Source organism: Aphelocoma coerulescens, chromosome 9 (genome assembly GCF_041296385.1).
Source record: "Aphelocoma coerulescens isolate FSJ_1873_10779 chromosome 9, UR_Acoe_1.0, whole genome shotgun sequence".
NCBI classification, from domain to species: Eukaryota; Metazoa; Chordata; class Aves; order Passeriformes; family Corvidae; genus Aphelocoma; species Aphelocoma coerulescens.
In genome coordinates this window covers 3,126,709-3,146,958 of record NC_091023.1, presented here as the reverse complement: position 1 = coordinate 3,146,958, position 20,250 = coordinate 3,126,709, and the positions used below count along the sequence as shown (strand labels likewise).

Below are 20,250 nucleotides of genomic sequence, written 5' to 3'. Positions count from 1 at the left end.
CCACTTACTGTGCAGGCAGAGACATTGGCTTCCATTCAGCAGTGATAAATCACAGAATCCCACCCTAGATAGGGTGGGAAGGGACCTTAAGGACCATTCCTTAAAGTTCCACTCCCTGCCATGGGAGGACCTACTCCTCTTAGACCTTCCACTAGCCCAGGTTGCTCCAAACCCCATCCAACCTGGCCTTGAACACTTCCAGGGATGGGGCAGCCATGACCTCTCTGGGCAATGAACAGTAAAGTAAATAAACAGTGAAGGTGTCACACAGTGGTGGAAATTTTGAATTGAAAACTGAAGCAATTTTGTGTTTGTGGCTTGGCTGTCACGTTTATGTCACTACTCAGGGAGATGCAACTTGCTGTAACATTTTTCTTTCTCTTCACAGGGCTTCAGGTACAGTTTTCACAGCTATTGATGTGGCAACAGGGCAGGAGGTAAGATTCCTGTGTTCATTTTTTGTTTAAATGTTCTTCTGTAGGTGGTTTGAATGATTTGACTGATTTCCTTCAGTGGCTCTCATCGCTGCTATCAACCTCTCAGATCTGTTTGTCATAGTCATTTGTAACAGTGTGTGCCTTGTTCTACAGTAATCAGATGATGAAAGCTAAAAATAGAGATTTGTCTTTCCAGTGAAAAGCAGAGGGAGTGAGGTGTTCCAGATGTGAGTTTGGAAAATGGTTTATCCTTCAAGAATTGCAGGCATTGGTGTCTTGTGTTTTGAGAAATAAAATTTTGTTCAGCCTTTGCACACTTGGCTGTGTCTGTCTCTAGGGTAGCAGCTTGTCTTGTGTGATGCCCTGTTGTAGTCAGAATGTCTTCTCCATATCCTGCTCTTTGCTTTATCCCTTGGTTTCTCCAATGAAATTGGTGGCATCAGCAATGCTCTGCGTGCTTGTCATCAAGTGGCTGTGTCTTGGGGGACAACCCAGAGGGCTTCTGGGACTCGAATTTTAGGAATTACTTGTCTCTATTTAACATTAGATTTCCTTAATTTTCTTTCAATGCTTTTCTTTCTTTCCTAAATTTTCTATTCAATATCCTCAAGCAGGCATTCCTTAGGTCACTGATAAGTAAATGTCCTTTCAGCAGTAACCACATTCAGCAGTCCTGCAGTGGAACACCATATCTTGATAAAACATGAGCCTTGCCATCATCTCAGTATATGTCTCTTAGTTTGCTCTCTACACACTGCAGTATTTCATGTCCTCTTACTGACTGCAGAGTGAATTTTGGGGTCCAGGGCCTTTCTTTGACCTCCTCTGCACTTTGCCATGCAGTTGATGGTTTGTAGCCTTCATGCAGTGCTGGGGTTTCCTCTGCTTAATGCCTGAGGATAGAGTTAGGTCTGTTCATCAGTAAGAGGAACACTCCTCTTAGAGCTACACAGTGACAGGACAGAGGGAACAGACAAAAATTGCCATAAGGGAAATTCGAGTTAGATATTAGAAATGGTTTCCCTCCCAGGCAGGATGATCAGGCATGACACAGGAGCTCAAGAGGGGTTGTGGAATATCTGCTCATTGAGGTCTCCATTCCCAACTCCCAAAAGACCCTCAGCAACCTGCTGCACCTCCAATCACAGTTATTTTGTCACTCTGTGCTACAGAGTGATGAGAATTTCTTCCTTTAATGTCCTTGGCAATATAATAACAATCATTTCTGCAGGATGGTGTTGGTTCTTGTGTTTGGTTTTGGAGTCATGGGCAGGTTGTCTTGCAGAACTCCAAACTGCCTCCTCAGAGTGTTGAAGTTAACAGAGCTGGGACAATTCTTCTCCGTTGTAAACTGTAGTATTTGTCCTTGTTAGCTTCTTTCCTGGATAAGGTGGGCCTTTATCTTCCCTTTTCTCTCTGGGATAGTTCATTGAATTAATGGCTTTGAGAGGAATTCTTTCTGCCTCCCAGCATTTCTTATACCCAAACACCAATTTGGTCAGAATAGAGAGCAACAAATTGCCTCACCTTGCATTGGAAGGCTCAAATTTTCTCTCTGAGTTGCTACAGGATTCCTTCTGCCTTTTCACTGTACTAAGAGTGACTGAAAGGTTTGGGTACTGAGGTTTGAGATTGCTGTTTTATTTTGCCCTATTCAGGTGGCTATTAAACAGATCAATTTGCAGAAACAGCCCAAGAAGGAGCTGATAATTAATGAGATCTTGGTAATGAAGGAGCTAAAGAACCCCAACATAGTCAACTTCCTGGACAGGTAAATGCAGCCAGCTGGCTGATTCCTCATCCCAAGGGTTACAGGAGGTTATCCCTTACACAGACCTGCTCTTCCTCTACCTAAGGGTCTTGGAAGCAAATGAGGCTGTCTGTAGACTGTCACCCTGATGGCAACAGGGACATGCTTTTGGGTTTTCTCTTTGTAGTTACCTCGTAGGGGATGAATTGTTTGTGGTGATGGAGTATCTGGCTGGAGGCTCTCTAACAGATGTGGTCACAGAGACGTGTATGGATGAAGCACAGATTGCTGCTGTCTGCAGAGAGGTGAGTGTGGAGGTGCTGGGTTGAGGAATGAAGGGTGCTCTCTATTCCCCTAATTTTTATTTTAGGTGTTAGCACTGATTGCCACAATTACTGCTGAAGCCATTGAGTAAAGAATGAATGGTACCATGAGCAGAAATCAGTATTAAAATTGCAGAAAATAACAAAATTAGTTTAACTCAGAAAACTGGGGTTTTGCAAGTTGTAAACCAAAAGAGCTACAGAGGTGTTTGAAGTGGGTGTTTGGGAATGTTTGGTGATGGAGCAAATAAAGTCTGTGGATTTGGTACCTGGGGTGCCTGTCCTGCTGACACTGTGAACAGAAAGATACGAATAATGTGGATTATTATTAACAGAATAATATGAATAAAGTTCAGGGAGGAGCAATAGAGAAGTTTAGCAGCTGGAAGGAATGGCTTTTCTAACTTGGACTAACAAAGAACATTCAGAGGCACGAAGAAAAATAAATCTGCATATTCATGTATGGATAATGTACAAAGGAGGAGGAAAAAAAAGAAAAATAAAAACTCCTGAAAGCTTTGAAGTGTTTTCCAGAAGGAAGAAGGGGAACTGTGTTTGCTCACAGTGTGAAAGTGGATCTGCTGAAACAGGAGTACATTAAGAAACACGTACTAAAATAAAGATGAACTGAATGCAGACTATCCCTTTCCCACTTCAGTCATTCCCATAGTGTGTGACATCTGTAGTTCTGTGCCAGTTAAGCTTTCTTGATGGATTTCTCAGGAAAATGATGCTCCAGAAGGTTGTAGTTGGAATAACGGGGAGGTTGCAGTAAGATTTCAAATGAAAGTGTTAAAAGCAGCTGATCTCACAGCTTATCAGTGGTTTCTGCCCTGAGCAAGTGCCAATATCCAGCTCAGGCTTGATTTTTATCGTGGCAGAAGGAGAACTGTGATATCTGCTGTGCAGGAGAAAGGGAGGCTTTTAAAAAGCCCATCTGACTCCATCAGCATGACGAGTGTTGTTGTGACTCACCCCAAGGGAGGGGAGGGAAAGCAAACTTGCACAGTAACATGTATGGACAGGGAATGGTTTCCAGAGAAACCAGAGCTGGGAGCAGAGAACCAAAAGAGTAACTATTTAGTGTGACAGTCATGAACTTTTCTGAGGGAGAAATCAAATACTGAACTATTGTACTTCATCAAAACTCTGCTGCCCAGTGTTTTAGATACATTTAATTTTGCAAATCAGTGTTGCTTTGCTAAAGCAAACCAAGATAAAAAAAGCTCAGTGGGGACATCTGGGCCAGGCTGCAAATGGCAAATGTTCTGCTTAGATGGAAAGAGAAAAATGTGGCTTTTTTTCTTTTGCCTTTTATTCTCAAATAACAAAAGTAAATTTCATTATGGTTTTGGGCAGAAACTTAGTGTGAAAGGTTTTCATCTGAAAACAATACAAACCAGTATTAGTGCCTTTCAGAATGAAGATGTTTTACAGCCTTCACTGTAGAAGTTGTGTGGATGTTGGGCATGAAGCCTCACCAATTCCTCTTGTTGAGACCTCAGCCTAAAAAGCTCTCACTTAATCCTTTATGGTTCCACTGTCAAATCTGTGGGATGTACCAAAATTAACCTCAGGGATTTCTGAGAGCATCTTGGGTGATGAGGAGTTTAAGGAAGCATTTGTTAAGATAGGGAAACTCCATGGTGAAATAATCTTTGACCTTCTGAAATCCAGAGTGGATTTTTTTTAGCCCAAGAGCTTCCTCTGCTGGTTATCTTCAATAATACTGTTCTATTCTTGCACTCAGAGCTGGCTGAGGGTGTGAACACGGCTTTGAATTTGTATTCACATACAGCAGTTGTGTTTCTGGATGCTGAATGTTGGTTTTTCTCTCCTGTCCAGTGCTTGCAAGCTCTTGAGTTCCTCCATGCCAACCAGGTCATCCACAGGGACATAAAGAGTGACAACGTGCTGTTAGGAATGGATGGATCAGTTAAACTAAGTGAGTAGCAGACAATTGTTTCATGTTCTGTTTTCCCTTTTCCACGAGTCTCTGGCTCTGAGTGTGTAAATTGGTAGAAGGAGAATTGGCAGGGAAATTGGAGGTGGATTTGTATTGGCTACAAGTAATAGAAATCAATTCTGTTATAAAATGTGTGTTGGACAGCAGGTGCTGATACTCTGAGGGCCCCCCAGACTGGGGCTGTGAACGTGTTGGCCAGGCAGGATGTTGAAGCAAACCTGTGGCCCCGTGAATACGTTGGTAAATAGGAAGGAACTGGCACAGACAGTGAAGCAAAATGGGAATGATTGCAAGAGCAAAGTTGCAGCAAACTGCAGTGGCTTTGTTAGGGTGCTGTGACTTGATGTTAATGCTTTGCCCCATTCATTAAAAGGCCACCAGCAAGAAAATTGGGCATTATTGGTCATTTATTGAAGTCTGAAGTCTGGATATAAGAATATCCTGTACCTTTTCTTGGACTGGAAGTGTAACACTTTCATTAATATAATCATGACAAACCAAACTGCTTGCTTTTCAGGAAATCGTTATGCATGCATGGGCTTGTGCTGTAAATCCTTTTCTGGTGTGTGTAAATAAAAATGGTGTGAAAGCACTGGTAGCTGTCAGGACTGTTGAGAATGAGGTGTATTATCTGCCTTTCTGCTATGTAGGCATGTACAAAGCGTGTAACAATCAAAGAGTTAAGGCAAAAAAGTGTGAAGTAAAAAGTGGTTTTAGTAGGAATTTGAAGTGCCATGAAAATGTGTCTTAGCAATATTCCTTATTCTAGATGGTTTGCAGTCTCATTTCATTTATGAGATGGAGTGTGAGGAAAGATTACAAGCAACCTGATTTGGTACGAGCAACAGTACCAGCACTGTTGGATGCGCTGCTCGCTTGCCCAGGGAGTTTTTTTTTAAGGATGTGATGTGTCTGTGCACAAGCTGTGGATTCAGAGGCTGAAGAGAAGAGGACAGTTACAGCAGAGGATGTGGCCAAGAAGAGTTAGCTGGAAAAGGATCAAAATTGCAAAGGAGGTGTCAAAGCAAAGTGGCCAAAGGACAGAGTGAGCAGCTGAGCCAAAATCATCACCCCAGCAGATCGGGGGAGGATGAGGAGGAAGGAGACACAGAGGACAGGAGTCAGCTGCAAAAATGCCCTGTATGAAGGGGAGGTGGTGTAATCAGGGCTGGGCAAGCTCTTCTGGGGCTGTGTGATCACACTGCTTTAGCAAAAGTTTAGAGTGGGGGAAGCTGCACCTTCTTTTTGAACTCTTCTCCTTCTCTGAGGGAGTCTGGTGACAGGACAGGTCTCACCACTGCAGCTACACATGCTGCTGGTGGGTGAAACTGGGCCTTTTTCTTCTGTGCTGGTGGCTGCTGCTGGAGGCCTGGCTGGGAGGTCAGGAGAACACACTGCAGCTGGACTGATTGTGCAAATGGGCCGTGCTGGGAGGTGACTGTGACACCTTGATAAGGCCAAAAAGTTCAGGAGGAACTTGGTGACTCCTATAGGTTTGATTTTTGTTTGGTTTTGGTTTGTTTGTTTTTTTTTAAGGCAGCATTTTGACTGTCAGGGTGGGGTAGTTCTTTATTAAATGGTCTTGGTACAACTTGGCACTTCCATGACTTGGCTCTTTCCTTAGCCCTGCTTGGCATAACACTTCCAAAATCACCCCGGAATTTAAATTTCTCTCTCTCTTCTCTCCTTCTCTCTCTCTCTTTCTCTAACTTAGTGTCAATGATAAAGTAATATCTGTCTCCTGCCTTAACTGTGTTCTTATTGATGCTTTTCATGCCTGGGAAGTGGGAGTGCTGCAGCTGGATAAAGTAACATGATGGGACATGCATTGCTGCTGCACCTGAAGGCTATAGGAATAGGTGACTTTTCTCGTTTTCTTGAGTGTGGTTGTTCTCTTTGGTAGTTACCTTGTGGAAAGGTTTGTTTGTCCAGGTTCCTGCTGCTGAGTGGGGTTAGCACTGCACTTCCCTGGAGCCTTGTTTCCATGTCTGTCAGCTGTAGTACCTGTATAGATGGCCAAAGTGCTGTGAAATGTTGACCTCAGTAGCTGCACAAGTACAAGCTGTTTAGCAGGGCAGAAGCCATGGATTGTGGATGTATTTCTTCTAGTTCAGGCTGTAAAACACACCACGTGCAGAACACTCTCTGCCTGTGCTCTGCCTGAGTGCTTATTTTGGCTGTGACCATTCTGGGTACTCTTGAAGGAAGGACTGAGCAAAACACCATTCTTCTACAGGGTAATTCTTGTAACCAGAGGGCAAAAGCTTTGTCTTCACTCCATGGAATTCTGCCTTGCTTAAGCACCTTCAGGTTTTGTATCTTCATTGCACGTTGGCTTTTTTAATACGGAGAATGTTGTGGGGGAGGAAAGAAGAAACTGCCCCCAAGCCCCTCTCAATGAAATATATGTGTAGCAATAGAGAAGTCTTCTGGGAAAGCCACTTCTTGGCATGCACCAGTTTAACCTCTTCAACTTGTGTTGTCCTGCAGCCGACTTTGGGTTCTGTGCCCAGATCACCCCCGAGCAGAGCAAGCGCAGCACCATGGTGGGAACTCCGTACTGGATGGCTCCTGAGGTGGTCACACGGAAAGCCTACGGCCCCAAAGTGGACATCTGGTCCCTGGGCATCATGGCTATCGAGATGGTGGAAGGAGAGCCCCCGTACCTCAACGAGAACCCCCTGAGGGTAAGAAGCCCTGGTGTTGCTGGGACTGGGTGTTCACCACTGTCAGTAATTGTTCATTGATTGTGTCTGCATTAAAAGGAAAATGAAATGAAAAAACCAACAAGCTTCAGCAGTACAAGAAAATTCCTCCAGAGGAAGAAAGCTGTCTTGAATTTGCAGTCAGCCTTACCCTGACTCCCCATCCTTGGAAGTGTCCAAGGCCAGGTTGGATGGGACTTGGAATAACCTGGGATAGTGGAAGGTGTCCCTGCCCAAGGCAGGGAGTGGAACAGGATGGGCTTTAAGGTCCCCTTTCAACCTAAACCAGTCTGGGATTCTGTGATGGTACTTAGAAGATTTGCCTCTCTGTAACTGAAACACAGGACTTTGACCTCAGGCCTCTGTGACAGTTTAGGGAAAGTAAATCCATGATGTTATGGAAAGTGCTGCTGTGTCACAACCTGATACTTTCTTTGCTAGGGTCAGTATCTGTTGCCATAAGATCTTGGAATATTATTTTGCTACTAGCAAGAATAGGTCATGACTGCCTACACTTGTGGCATTTTTACAGTTCCGTCCTCTGAAGTTGAGGAGAAGTAGGCTGCAGAGCCCTCTCATCTGAGGGCTTGCCACCAGGCAGGTCAGTTTGGCATCTTTTAAAGCTTGGTTTTGGTTATACCTTATTCTTCATTTTACAGGCTTTATATTTGATAGCAACTAATGGCACCCCAGAACTCCAGAACCCCGAGAAACTGTCCCCGATATTCCGGGATTTCTTGAACCGATGTTTGGAGATGGATGTGGAGAAAAGAGGATCAGCCAAAGAATTGCTACAGGTGAGACTCAGCTTTTCTCACAGTGTGAGGTCCAGAAGGCAGAGTCAGGTCAACCACACCATAGGACTGGCACCCTTGCTTTTTTTCTGTGTTTTCTCCTGTGAACTGTAGTGAGAGCGGTTGGTAGGAGAGATCTATAACACACTCCAAAGTTGTTCCATCATAATCTGTGCCTTCACTCTGCCACTGCCAAAGTTTAGGAACTCCCTTCAGGAGGTGGCCATTGATAGCATTTGCACTGCTTTTCATACTTACACTTGTGAATGTCCCCCTCAGAACTCCAGATAAAATAACCTGCTGGTCCGACATCTGTGTTCAAGCCTTGAAAAGAAAAGTTTCCCTTCTCCCCAGGGTTCTGCCCTGCGAGCTGAGCAGCTGGAGCAGTGTCCTTGCCATTGTGCCACTGTTTCTCCTTCTAGTTTTGATTTTGAATACTTTCTGTGCACTGGGAAAAAGCTGGTTTGTTAAATGGGATCTGCTTGTAGGCAGCATTGTGTGAAGGAGTGAGAGAATCACTGACGCTGTTCCTGGGGAGAGCAGTAGAAGATCTGAGGCAGATGATGCAGAGGCTTTCCCAGTAAAGCCAGCTGCTGCTTCTTATCTTTCTCTGACTATTTCTTGTTTAGATCTTTGTTTTGCTCACTGCAAGTGCAGCTTCAATACTCACCTTTTCCAAAAACAGTGAGATGTTCCAGGAGAAACTCCATAGGGCAAGGCAGTGTGAGCCCAGCCAGCTTGGGATCATTTTGTCCTTGTAGCCATCAGGAGAAACACATGAAACAAGTCAGCAGTTCAAATGCAGAGTCATTCCTGCTTAGCTCTGTGGAGACATGAATCCTGCTGGAAATCAAACCTTTAAAAGCCTATCTTTCACTGATTCCTCATGTTTGTGTCTTCCTGGCAGCATCCTTTCTTGAAACTGGCCAAACCTCTGTCCAGCTTGACGCCACTGATCCTGGCAGCCAAAGAAGCAATGAAGAGTAACCGCTAACATCCTGCCACAGCCTTCTTCCTTTTTTGTTTGTTTGTATTTTACAAATCTTTATAATATATGAAATTGTTACACTTCGGGGGGGAGGGAGAAGGGGTTTTTGTGGGGGTGGGAAACATCTGCAAAAGGGAAGAAACTCTCATCCAGAAGACACCCAAAATACATCGTGGCGACTCTATATAGATCCCTGTCTGGGGTCCAGAAGGAATTGAGGGCTGAATTATTGGCCTTTGTGGGGTTTTTTTATTCTGATTTTTGTTTCCCAGACAGCCCAGAAATGCCACTTGCTGTGCCCGGGGCTTTAAGGGGTTTTAACGACTTCGCTGTAACAGCTCCCGTTGTACCCTCTGGGTACTTTCAATACTTGAATGACAGATTCAAGCTTTCAGAGAGCAGTACTAATTTTACCTGCTGATCTCTTTGACTCTCCTCTTCCTCCCCTCTACCTGCAATCCCTGTGGGAAGCTCCCAGTGACCAGATTCACGGCAGGTGTGGCGAATGTGAAGGTACATCTTGCCCCTCATTGCTTTTTTGGATTAGCTGTCGCTGTACTGTAGAATCAACAACTCTGTTACTTAAGGAATCATAAGGTATGGGGATGGTTTTCACTTTTTAAAATGAGTAAGGAGAGAGAGGGGGAAGAGAAGTGTTCAGCTGTTTCTCATGCCTGTGCTCTGTGGACATTTTTTTAAAATCAAAAACGTGGCCTCTTTGTAGAACCTAATGATCAGTCAAGTCTTTGGATGTGGGTTATGGATGTGTAGGTTGGGGTCAGATACTTTATTTATGATCAAATGATCAGTTCTAGTCAGGGCAAGAAAAAATTCCAGCTGTCTTCCTGTCTGCTCTTTTTTCCCCTGTTAGACTTGCTGGCCAGAAGCTTGAGGGATAACGTGCTTGGTGCAGTGGGTGGTTCACAAACATGTATCTGTGCTCTGACTTGGGCTTTGGAAGTTATGCTGGTGCCTTTGACTTTTTTTATTTTACGTTTCCCTTCTTTGTATCAAATACATTTTTGTATATGTTGTAATTTCCCCCCCCTTCCCTCCTGCCAAGCAAATAATGCATCAACCTATGGAGTTGTCAGAGTTTAAAGTATTAGAGCTATTTTTTTCCAGTTTTGTATGTGCTCCATTTGTACTAATGAAACCAGAAGAACAAATAACCAGATCTGAGGACACTGACGATACAGGATTTTGGAAATGTGATCTGAAGAGAAGATGATGAACACCTGGACATGCCAAAGTTGTGAGATGAAGCAGAGGGGAAGCAGTGCTGTCAGACCATCGTGGGGCCTGTTGGACTGACTGGTGTCACACTGATCCTTGGCACCAAGGGCATTGTACCAGCCAGGATGGCTGCAGCCAACCCTTCAACACAACAAGAAGTGCCTCCTTCTGAAGGACAGCGACATCCTGAGCAGTTCAGTTCTTGGGGTGTTGCCAGGGGTGAGTTTAGCAGAGCCTGTGCCCCTTCTAGTGCTACAGTCTATGCATTTCAACCTCCCCAAAAGTGTTTAAGGAAGAGCCAAGTAGTACCAATGTGCCAAATGAGTCTGTGAAAGAACAGCCATGACTTTAGTGGGATTGTATTGCATTCCCAGCGGGGCAGGGCCTGGGACAGACAGAGCTATTGGTTGGGTGTGGACAGAGGACCCTGAATAAAAATTTTTGCACACTTTCCCAAACATTGCTGGCAGGGGATAGAAGTAATTTTCAGAGAATTTCAGTATCTATATAGAGAGAATGACATTTTGGGGACTGGTAGCCAAGGTATGACAGAACAAACTTCCAGGTGAGAGTGGCCAGGCAGGACAGCAGAGGCAGTTTGGGGGGATAGTGGAGGGGAGCAGGGCTGGGGTCTCACAGCTCCTGGGGATCGTGTGGGGCCACCAGGGTGCCTTGTTGGGCAGGTTCAGCTTGTGTTCTGCTCCTGGGTCATGGTTAAAATCTGTGTTGGGTGAATTACCTTAACTGCTCCTCACAGGGATAAATCTCTCTAGCTGCAAGTGTATGAACAGTTATGGCTTAAAATTTTAAATCCAAGGAAGTGTCTCATTCCAGGTAAGGAAATCCAAGTGCATTTCCCTGGAAAAATAGTTTGTTATGAGCCATGGACACTGTAATCACCCTGGTTTGAGTGTGTCCTGGCTCCCTGGTCAAATGGAGCAGTGAGGAGGCTTGGCTGAGGAAAAAACCTGTTGTACCAGTGGTTTGTCCATTGCTGGCAATGGACTTGGTGAAACTCCTTGTGCCAGAGTTAAACTGGGAGCTTTTCTTTCTTTCATCTTTTTGTTTTGTTGGGTTTTTTTTTTAATGGCACAATCTAGATAAATTTAGCTGGTTTTAATAGAAAACAAGAAATCATAAGTAATTTTAACTTATTAGTTCACTTCTATTGGTGTATGAGAACGGTTTAAAACATCTGTTGCAAAATTTGTCCAATTTAGTCTGCTTAGGAGACGATTTCTGAAGATTCAGCCATCCTAATGCACAAAACTTGGCCCAATCCCGAAATTCCCAAATTGTGTGTGTGACCTGGGTGTTCAGCTCCGAGGCTGGGAAGTGCCAGCATCTCCCTGTCCCCACGCAGCTGCTCCATGAGGTGGTTTCCGTGGGGATCAGGGGTGGGGCTGGCAGGAGAGGAGAGGCAGGAGAAGGTTTTTGTGCTGTGCTTTTGTGTCTGGAGGGTCGGGCATCGCTTTTTTGAGGGTGAGAAGCTCCGAGCTGTGGGTTTTCCCTGGTGGGAGCAGAGTGGAGTCCTTGAGTGGGTGCAGGGCTGTCAGCTCTGCTGTGTCACTGGGGCAGGTGGAGACCAGCCAGAGCTTGAGGAAAGGATGAGAAGGGACAAGTTGCATCCGAATTTGGGGATTCCTGTGCATCCCTCTTGGGTGCCCGCCCAAGATCCTGAGTGGGGGTCAGCCGTGCACGTGATCCCTGTGAAGTGTCAGTGGCTGAGGTGCAGGTGTGCAGGGAATGTGAGATTCCTGGGGTGTTGTTACCATTGAACAAACCAGAGTTCTCGTTAAAAACAGCCATGGGAATGTGCACTTTGCCCTGCCTTAGGTGTTAATGAGACTAATTGGAGCCTTCCCCCCTGGCTCTCCGTGCAGGGAGGTGCAAAGGTTTGGCTACAGCAGATGGGTTCCATTGTCAGAGGGGCTGGGGAGGGAGCAAAAATGTGATTAAGGGTCTCTGCAGCTGGAATTGAGTCAATAAATCTCTCTGGTCTGTTTTTCCCTCTGTTCCTTATGCTGTTGATGGGAATGGAAGTAGGTGCAAGCTTTCTTTATATTTTTTTAACTGTCTTCAGATGTTAATGTTGCCTTTTGTGTAATTTAATCCCATTATGTTATTTAATTGTTACTGCAATATTAACTACTGTATTTGTTGACTTTGTTTAATAACTGTTCTTTCAGGGCTAGAAATAAACTTTTAAAAAACATTTGGGGTTTTTCCCCCCTTTTCCCTGTCATGAGTTTATACCTTTGAAGACAAGAGTATCTGAGAGTTCACGTGTCGGTGTTTTACTGAGATTAACAGAATGTATTTGTAATTAAGCTTTTTAGGAATGCTTTAATGATGGTGGATATAATTTTATGCTATACCAGCCTGTTTCTTGTAAAGTTTTATTATTCATCAGTGTCAGTACCAGCCTTGGGATCACCACAAGCTTTCCTTGCTGCTGTGCACTGCTGGCGGATGGCTGTGCCTCCCAAAAAGCCTCTGGATCGCTGATGGGAGGAGAGCAGCTCTGGAACACCCTTTTCACCCACTGTGAGAGCGAGATCCCTCACTCTCCATGCCAAGGGAGCAGAGCAAACACCAGCCTGGCCCATCCCAGCTGCATCTTCCACCATCCACTCACCAGTACTGGGGTGGCACTGACGGGCCAGTGAATCTGGTGATGATCCAGGAGCTGTTCCAACAGCTCTGCTTTATTGCACCATGGGTCCAGTATCCACTATCCTGCTTATAAAGGTTATGGCACAGGATCCATGGGAGCTGCTGAGCTGTCCTGCTGCCTGCTGGGAAGATCTGGCTCCTGGGTTTGCAGCGTCGCCGCTGACCAGCGTTTGACCATGGCAGTGAGGGCACTGGGTGCCAACAGCTCTCCGAGGACTTGGGATGAGATCCATGGTGCCTCTTGGCCTCCAAGGCTGCAGAGAGCCACTTCTGTTTTCCAGTGAACCTACGAAAAGGCTGTGGGATATTGGCCTGCCAGTCCAGCTAAAGCCAAGGACAAGGAGGGGTCAGTTGGTTCCGGGTGACGTTTCTGCCTCAGTCGTGAATGGTGAGGACTCGCCGTGCCCTGTGTTCCCTGTCTGCTACTGGGAAATGGGCTCTTCCCCTTTCTTGCATGTTGCACAGGCTTTGCTCATACTCTGACAAAGGGAAATGAAGAAACCACTCGTGCCCAGCAGCTGCTGCACCCAGACATGAGAATGTTGGTTTGCATGGAGCCTGTCTCTTCAGGGTTATCAGTTTGTTGTAGTATCTTTGTCTTTACATGTAATCGACCCTTTGTGCATTTAAACTGGTGATTTGGCATTTAATTTCTGGGGGAAGAGGGGCAGGAGGAGAAGGTGCTCAGTAGAACTCAGGATTTATCAGGATTTTGGTACTTGAAGGAGAGCAGGGCTTTGGCTGATTTTGGCTTGCACGGCTGAAAGTTGCAAGTCCTGGATAAATCCTCCAAAGACTTGTGTGAACTTGCTCATCCCTTGCATGTACCTACCCAAGACTAAACCCAAGGGCAGCCCCATTTTTTGAGATCAGTTTATTCAAGATTGGGTATTTAAAATGCAGTAAATTTGGGGGCAGCAGTTTGTCCCTTTCAGGGCTGCTGTTTGGCTGCAGTGAGTTCCTGCAAAGCTGAGCACAGCTGTTTGGACTGCTGGTGAAAACCAGGGTGGGTGAAAAATGAGGATCCTCATTTAGCAGAGGGTGTTTTCACAGTGGTGCCTGAGGAGCACTGTTGGGTTTCAGTGCAGTTCCCGTGGCTCCTGTGCTGGTGCATGGTGGTGTCTGTAGATCCCTGCTTCCAGGGATTTGTACAGCTGCGTTTTCCCCTTTTTTTACAGAACTTGCATTTTGCTCTCAAGGTTATTTTTAATAAAAACAGCTGTCCTCAGTCACGTGAGAAAGCGATGTGAAAGTTTGCTGAGCTCGGCCAAACTCTGGGTGTTGCTCTCCAGATGTGTGGAGGAAGCAGGTTCTTCCAAGAGCTGTTTTCCCTACTGTGAATCCAGCCTAAGGAAAGATTTCTTTTCCTTGAGGGAGGGAAATACCACCAAGTGAGAACAATGACTTTCTGTGAGTTCTCTACCTGCAGCCTGTCAGGAGGGAGCAGGGCAGCACCGACACAGCTCCTTGTGCTTTTCCCAGCTGGTGTCTGCAGTGGGAATGTCCTCCAGCACATCATCACTTAAAATCGTGGAATTGGTAAGGTTGGGAAGGACCTTTAAGATCATCAAGTCCAATCCATCAAGATGTCAAATCCCAGCTGAGCTGAGTGTTGAAACAGCCCGTAGGGACCAATGGGTTGGGTTTTTTAGTGGGATTTTCCCAGTGGGAAGTTAGGGGTTGCTCATTCTCTTTCAGACATGTAACAGGCCCCCAGACTTGTGCTTTGGAGCTGTGTTGAGTCAGTGCAGAGGAGGCTGGGATGGGAAGAGCAGACAGTCTGTGTTAAGGCACAGATGGCTCAATGCACAGGCTGCAGGTCCTGGTGTTTCCTGGAGGGTTGTGAGCAGTGGATCCAGCTTGGTACAGCTGTGGATCAGCGCTGAGGGCACTGATGGGACTCAGGGCAGCTCCTTGGAATGGTCTGGAGGGGAGACATGCCCACACCTTCCTCAGGACAGATGCCTCCTGCAGCTCCTTGAGCTTTCTAGAGTCAAGGATGACCCATCTTTGTTATTTTTTCCTCTCAGTGAATGCTTATTCTAAGGATTCAGGTCTTTTCACAAAGCACAATTAACTCTTGGATTTCCTGGAACCCTTTTCCCTGCTTGACCACGAAGGGAAACCTGCCCTGGGTTCTTGCTGCCTTGTGACAGCAGCTGGGAACAGCTTCTGGAAAGCTCTAATCCACCCCCTGCCCGCTGAAACCCCCCTTAAATAACCTTGTAACTCTTTTGTTCTGTAGCTGTTGCCTCTTGGAGGGTGAAAATAGCGAGGGAGCTCAGCTCTTGTGACCCTTCAGTGTTTTTGGGGAGTGTTTATTTTGCTGAACTCTGGAAGTGCCAACTTGTTCCTGTCCTGTGGCTAAACCCCCCCCCCCACTTAAAGATCTGCATTTTAAGCCCTGAAAGTGGGTTTGGTTTAGAGAGACACTGATGTTCCAGCTACAAAAAAGGGGGTTTTGGTGGGAATATTGGGATTTTTAGATCGTTTTTGTTCCTAGAAGAGCAGGCCTGCAAAGCTGTGTGGAGGCTGCTGTCAGCACTAACACAAATGAGGGAACGAGCCCCTGGCATTGTTTAATCCCATAGTTCTCCTTGGAATCAACAGCTCCCAGCTCCTCTCTCCAGCCTGGGTTAAATGTCCCACAACTGCAGGATCTGCCATGGGCAGAATTACAAGCAATGAGTGGGAAATAGCTTTTAAACCTTAGAACATTTATTTCCTAAGGCCCAACCCTTACAATGCTTGAAAGGAAGGGAAAAATCCATTTCTGGGGAGAGGAAAAGATGCTGGAATGTCTTTCCCAGTTTTACCAGTCTGTGTCCTGTAATCTGGTGGCTCTCTTCCAGGGGCTGGATTTGGGCTGGGTCCTCATGAGGTTTTATTTCTAAAGAGAAAAGTCTGCTGGTTTCTCTACTCCTGAGAAACACAGAAGGAGGTGAAAAGAAATGAGGTGGATTGTGATGTCAAGTATTTTATGGTTGGTTCTGCAGTGATGAGTAGCTTTGGCCAGCACTTTGTTGCTGCCAGAGGTCAATTTTCACGAGGACAAAATTACTCATTTATGAGACTCTTCCAGAATGTTTCATCATCTGTTATTCAAGCGAAGTCATTTGTTCATTTGAGGTGAAAGATGGGTGCTTGTCCTGTCAGCTGCAGGGAGAATTGGGGTGAAAAGAGTTAAACTGGCGAGGTTCTGAGGCAGGCTGACCAAAAGCAGGGCAGTCTAGGGGGGGAGGAGAGGAGGGCTTGGGTGATGGGTGATTGGCAGCGTGGTCCCTCTCCTTGCCCAGACCTCCCATGGTTTGCAAAGCAAGCCCTGTGAGTCCCAGGGACCCTTCCCAAAACCACTCTGGGGTGGGCACTTGGGGATGGAAAGGAGAGGAGGGGAAGGCAGATGAGAGGAGGGATGGTGGTGCAGGGGGAGATGCTGAGCTGTGGCCTTCACAGACATCCCCACGATCTCGTGTTTCTTCTCTGCTGTCCAAGGCTGTGGGGGGAGAGGCTCCAATCCATTTGGAGCATCTGCTTCTGCTTTTCATGGCTTGGGCTGCATTGCTGGAGTGAGCTTGAACTGTATGAAGAGCCTCATCCCTGCTCAAGTGGTGTGCTTCAAACCTGTGTTTCCTGGTAATTTCTTATATAAATGGCATGGGGGGGAAATAAAATGGCCCAAATCAAAGCTGTGGGCTCTTTGTGTGTGATGGGGCACTGAGAGGAGCTGGGTAGAGGAGCTGCCTGCCCTGGGGGTGCAGGAGAGCCCCTTCTGCCTGAAGGGATGGGAAATGGGAGCTCAGGGTGGTGGTGGCACTTCTGCAGAGCAGGGAAATGACTCAGAAGATGCATCATGGATTGTTTACCATGGATTCCCAGAGTGGTTTGGGTTGGAAGGGGCCTTAAACCGCTCTCTTTCCACCCCCTCCACGGGCAGGGACACCTTCCACCAGCCCAGGTTGCTCTAAGCCCTGTCCTGCCTGGCCTTGGACACTTCCAGGGATGAAGCAACCACAGGCATTGGAGCCAAGCAGAAAGAAAATGAAGTTTTTTGTTCCTTCTGGAAGAGCTGTCAGCTCGGGGGGGCTGCTGTGGGCTCCAGCTGTGGCTGCTGGGGCTGGGGGCTCAGTGCCTGGTGGAGAGAACACCGGGATTTGCTGGGACAAACACCTTGGTGGCTGCTGCAGCTGCTGTGAGTCCGGCAGCTCCCCGTGGCACCGGCATTGCCCCGCGGGGGCCACACGTGCGGCCTTTCCCAGGCCTGTTGGGCTGTGCCACGTTTGCTTAGGCTTGGCTTTATAAAGAGCAGGTGCAGGAGCTTCCTCTGCTCTGTCCCAGGTTTGGTCCAGACTCTGCCCCCAGCACAGCCTTCACTATGGATGGCTTGAATGTCTCCATTGCTTTTTTTTTCCTGGTTGTTGGGGTGTGCCAGGTGCTCAGGTGGCTTTCCAAGAGGCTTCTGTCCCCCGGAACACACGGCTGCCTTGCCAGGGAATTTGCTGGCTCGTTCCAGTTGTGCATGAGCTGCCTCGAGCTGAGGATGCTGATGGATATTGGCCCCTGGGGTGGTGGCTTTGGCCTGGACGTGGTCCTGACGCTGCTCTTCCTCCTCTCCGCTGTCCACGGCGCCTCTTTTGACGGAGCATCCGCCAACCCCACCGTGTCTCTCCAGGAGTTCCTGCTCCTCGAGTCCAGCCTGGCAGCCACGGCAGCCAAGCTGCTGGCCCAGGGTGTGGGCACAGGGATGGGCTGGGCTCTCACCCGGCTCTACTGGTCCTGGGAGCTGTCACAGCTGCACTTCATCCAGAACCTGATCGCGCCGGAGTGCAGCTCCTCCATCCACGCCTCCCTGCCCCACGCTGCCTTCGTGGAAGGCTCCTGCTCCTTCCTGTTCCACCTTGTCCTGCTCAAGGTGCGACAGAGTCACCCCCTGTGCCGGGTCCCTGTGCTGGCAGTGACTGTCACCTTCCTGACCTACACAGGTGAGCAGCACCGGCATTTCTTTTTCTGAGTCGTTTGGAAAAGTACCTCATTTGTGGGGGAGGAACAGCCCCTTTTTCATCTTCCAGGGCTGGAGAGGTAGGGATTAACAAGGCTCCTGAGGTGTTTGTTTTCTGTTCTTTTGGGGAATATTCATTGTGGGATGAAGATGGCACTTTAGGGTCTCTGGGCTGCAGGTGAATGTCGGCTCACAGCCGTAGCTCAAGACCGGGATCACTTCCCTGGAATGTCCCCTACTGCAATCCCTCGGTCCTGCACTGAGCTTTTCCGCTTCCCGCAAAGCACAGGACGATGAGGGTGGGATTTCCCCGGTCCAAGAGCTGCCCCAGGCAGGCAGAAGGGGTCATAGCCCTCCATCAGTGTTCCAAAGGATGTGGTGGGACTGTTGGCCACGTTTCTCTTCCCACACAGCTGGACCGTTCACGGGGGCCATCTTCAACCCTGCCCTGGCCACAGCCACCACCTTCCACTGCTCGGGGAACAGCCTCTGGGACTACATCCAGGTTTACTGGCTGGGGCCCCTCGCAGGTGAGATCTTCCCAGGGGGCAGGAGCTGGGATGGGGGCAAGGCAGAAGTGCTCAGTGTAACATGGACTGTTCTGGCAAAGGGCTGAACTTGGGGTTGCCAGTGGCAAGTGTCATTTTTCATCCTGCCTCACTGTCTCTGGGGTCATCTCTTTGCTATCCAATGTTTTTAAAACACACCTTCTGCACAGTACAGGGGCAGAAATCTCCCTGAAGCCAAAGTCCAGGGGAGGTTTAGCGAAGGGCAATGGCAGGCTGAGTTATGCTTTGGGGCTGTCCTCAGCTCCAGGATGGTCATGGGGAGCTGGATGTGTGCTGAGAGAGGAGACAAGTCCCTGAGGGTGGAGCCAGGTGGGGGTCGGGCTCTGCTGCCAGAGAACAGCGATGGAACAAGAGGAAACGGCCTCAAGCTGCCCCAGGGGAAGTTTGGGTTGGATATTGGGAAAATGTCTTCCCTGAAGGGTGGTCAGGCACTGGCACACTCTGCTGAAGGCAGTGGTGGAGACACCATCCCTGCAGGGGTTTAAAAGCCACGTGGATGTGGCACTTGGGGACATGATTAATGGACTCTTGGCAGCACTGAGGGAATGGCAGGACTCGAAGGGCTCAGAGGGCTTTTCCAACCTTAATGATTCTCTGCCAGAAAACCACTGGGGTGGTTGATGGCCCTTTTGGGTCAAAACAAGCCTTGTTTATTATGTTAAGGACACAGTGGTTAAATTCCCCTTAAAGCAGCACAGCGAGGGTCCCTCAGCTCTTGGTGGGGACTTCAGTGGGGCTGAGCTGCCTTTTGGTCGTGGTGAAGGGTGTGACAAGGAGCCAAAACCTCTTCTGAGCCGTGGGGAGGGTGGAGATGCTCGACACAGCGCTCGGAGTGGGTCTGTGCTCTCATTCCAGGGATGCTCGCTGCCCTCCTGCTCTTCCAGGGCAACATCCCACGCCTCTTCCAGAAAAACCTCCTCTACAGCCAGAAGAGCAAATACAAGGTGCCCAAGGCAAAGGTGGAGAGTGACAAACCCCAGCAGAAGAGGAAAGCGGGGAAGAGCAACTCGGAGCCCCGTGCCTGAGCCCAGGGGTCCTGGCTGCCCTTTTCCTGGGAAAGGGTTTCCCAGTGTGGAGGATTTTGCTGCTTGTTCAGTCCTTAAAGCATCACAAAGGAAGCCCTTGCAGGATGCCTGAGCCCCCGAGCTCCTTTGGGAATTTTGGGAGAACCTGAAATATTCCAGGCCCACATTGCTGCCTCAGAGAGAAAACTCTGAACACTTCTGCACAAATTGCTGGTTGTCTTGTGCTGCTGGGGATCTCATGGAAAGGTGGGGCCATTCCACGGGCAGGCTTGAGCAACTGGGGGTTATTGCATCGTGCAACGCCTGAAATAACCCCACTGGGTCTCTTGCAGCCCTAAAAACAAAGTATAAACCAGTGATTGCCGGACACTTGGGATGGGAAGGAAACAGGCTTTGAGCTTTCGAGTTATTAATGGATACTGGTTAAAAATTGGTGGGGTTTGAGTTAAACTTGACCTGAAGTCCCTGAATTGCACAGGCTGAACCTGGCAAGTCTTGCAGAGGAATTAAAAATGTTCCAAGGCAAGAGAGTTCACTGGCCACGGGAGACCCTGCTCCTGTGGGGATGTGCTTAGCCTGGGTTTTGGTGCTGTAAAGCATCAAGAAATGGTGCACAAAGGGTCTGTGGTTAGGAAAAAAAGAAAGAGACCCAGGCAGCTGCTGTGGTTGAGCAAGTGGATCCCTGGGCTCTGCTCTGGATACTCCTAACCGTAAAATTACTGTTTGTGGAAAAAAAAATAATAAAAATAAACGCTGTGGTTGGCATTTGAGTGAGTGATGTCCTT

The 20,250-nt window shown here is 47.7% G+C and overlaps 2 protein-coding genes across 2 annotated transcripts in view; both read left to right on the top strand.

The window, feature by feature from the left end:
• Nucleotides 1-16,560, top strand: part of PAK2 (p21 (RAC1) activated kinase 2) — a 46,433-nt gene extending 29,873 nt beyond the window's left edge. The window contains exons 9-15 of the mRNA XM_069024976.1: nt 389-437; nt 2,096-2,208; nt 2,375-2,492; nt 4,356-4,455; nt 6,967-7,163; nt 7,841-7,978; nt 8,883-16,560. Of these exons, the coding sequence (XP_068881077.1) occupies nt 389-437; nt 2,096-2,208; nt 2,375-2,492; nt 4,356-4,455; nt 6,967-7,163; nt 7,841-7,978; nt 8,883-8,969 (802 nt within the window). The 3' untranslated portion in view covers nt 8,970-16,560. The remainder of the gene's footprint in view (nt 1-388; nt 438-2,095; nt 2,209-2,374; nt 2,493-4,355; nt 4,456-6,966; nt 7,164-7,840; nt 7,979-8,882) is intronic.
• A 353-nt stretch (nt 16,561-16,913) lies between these two features.
• LOC138114955 (aquaporin-12-like) lies at nt 16,914-20,211 on the top strand. Its single transcript, XM_069024977.1, is given in 6 exon segments — nt 16,914-17,003; nt 17,005-17,079; nt 17,081-17,180; nt 17,183-17,854; nt 18,285-18,401; nt 19,296-20,211. Coding segments are annotated over 6 exon segments (1,224 nt in total). The 3' UTR covers nt 19,466-20,211.
• Nucleotides 20,212-20,250: the final 39 nt, after the last annotated feature.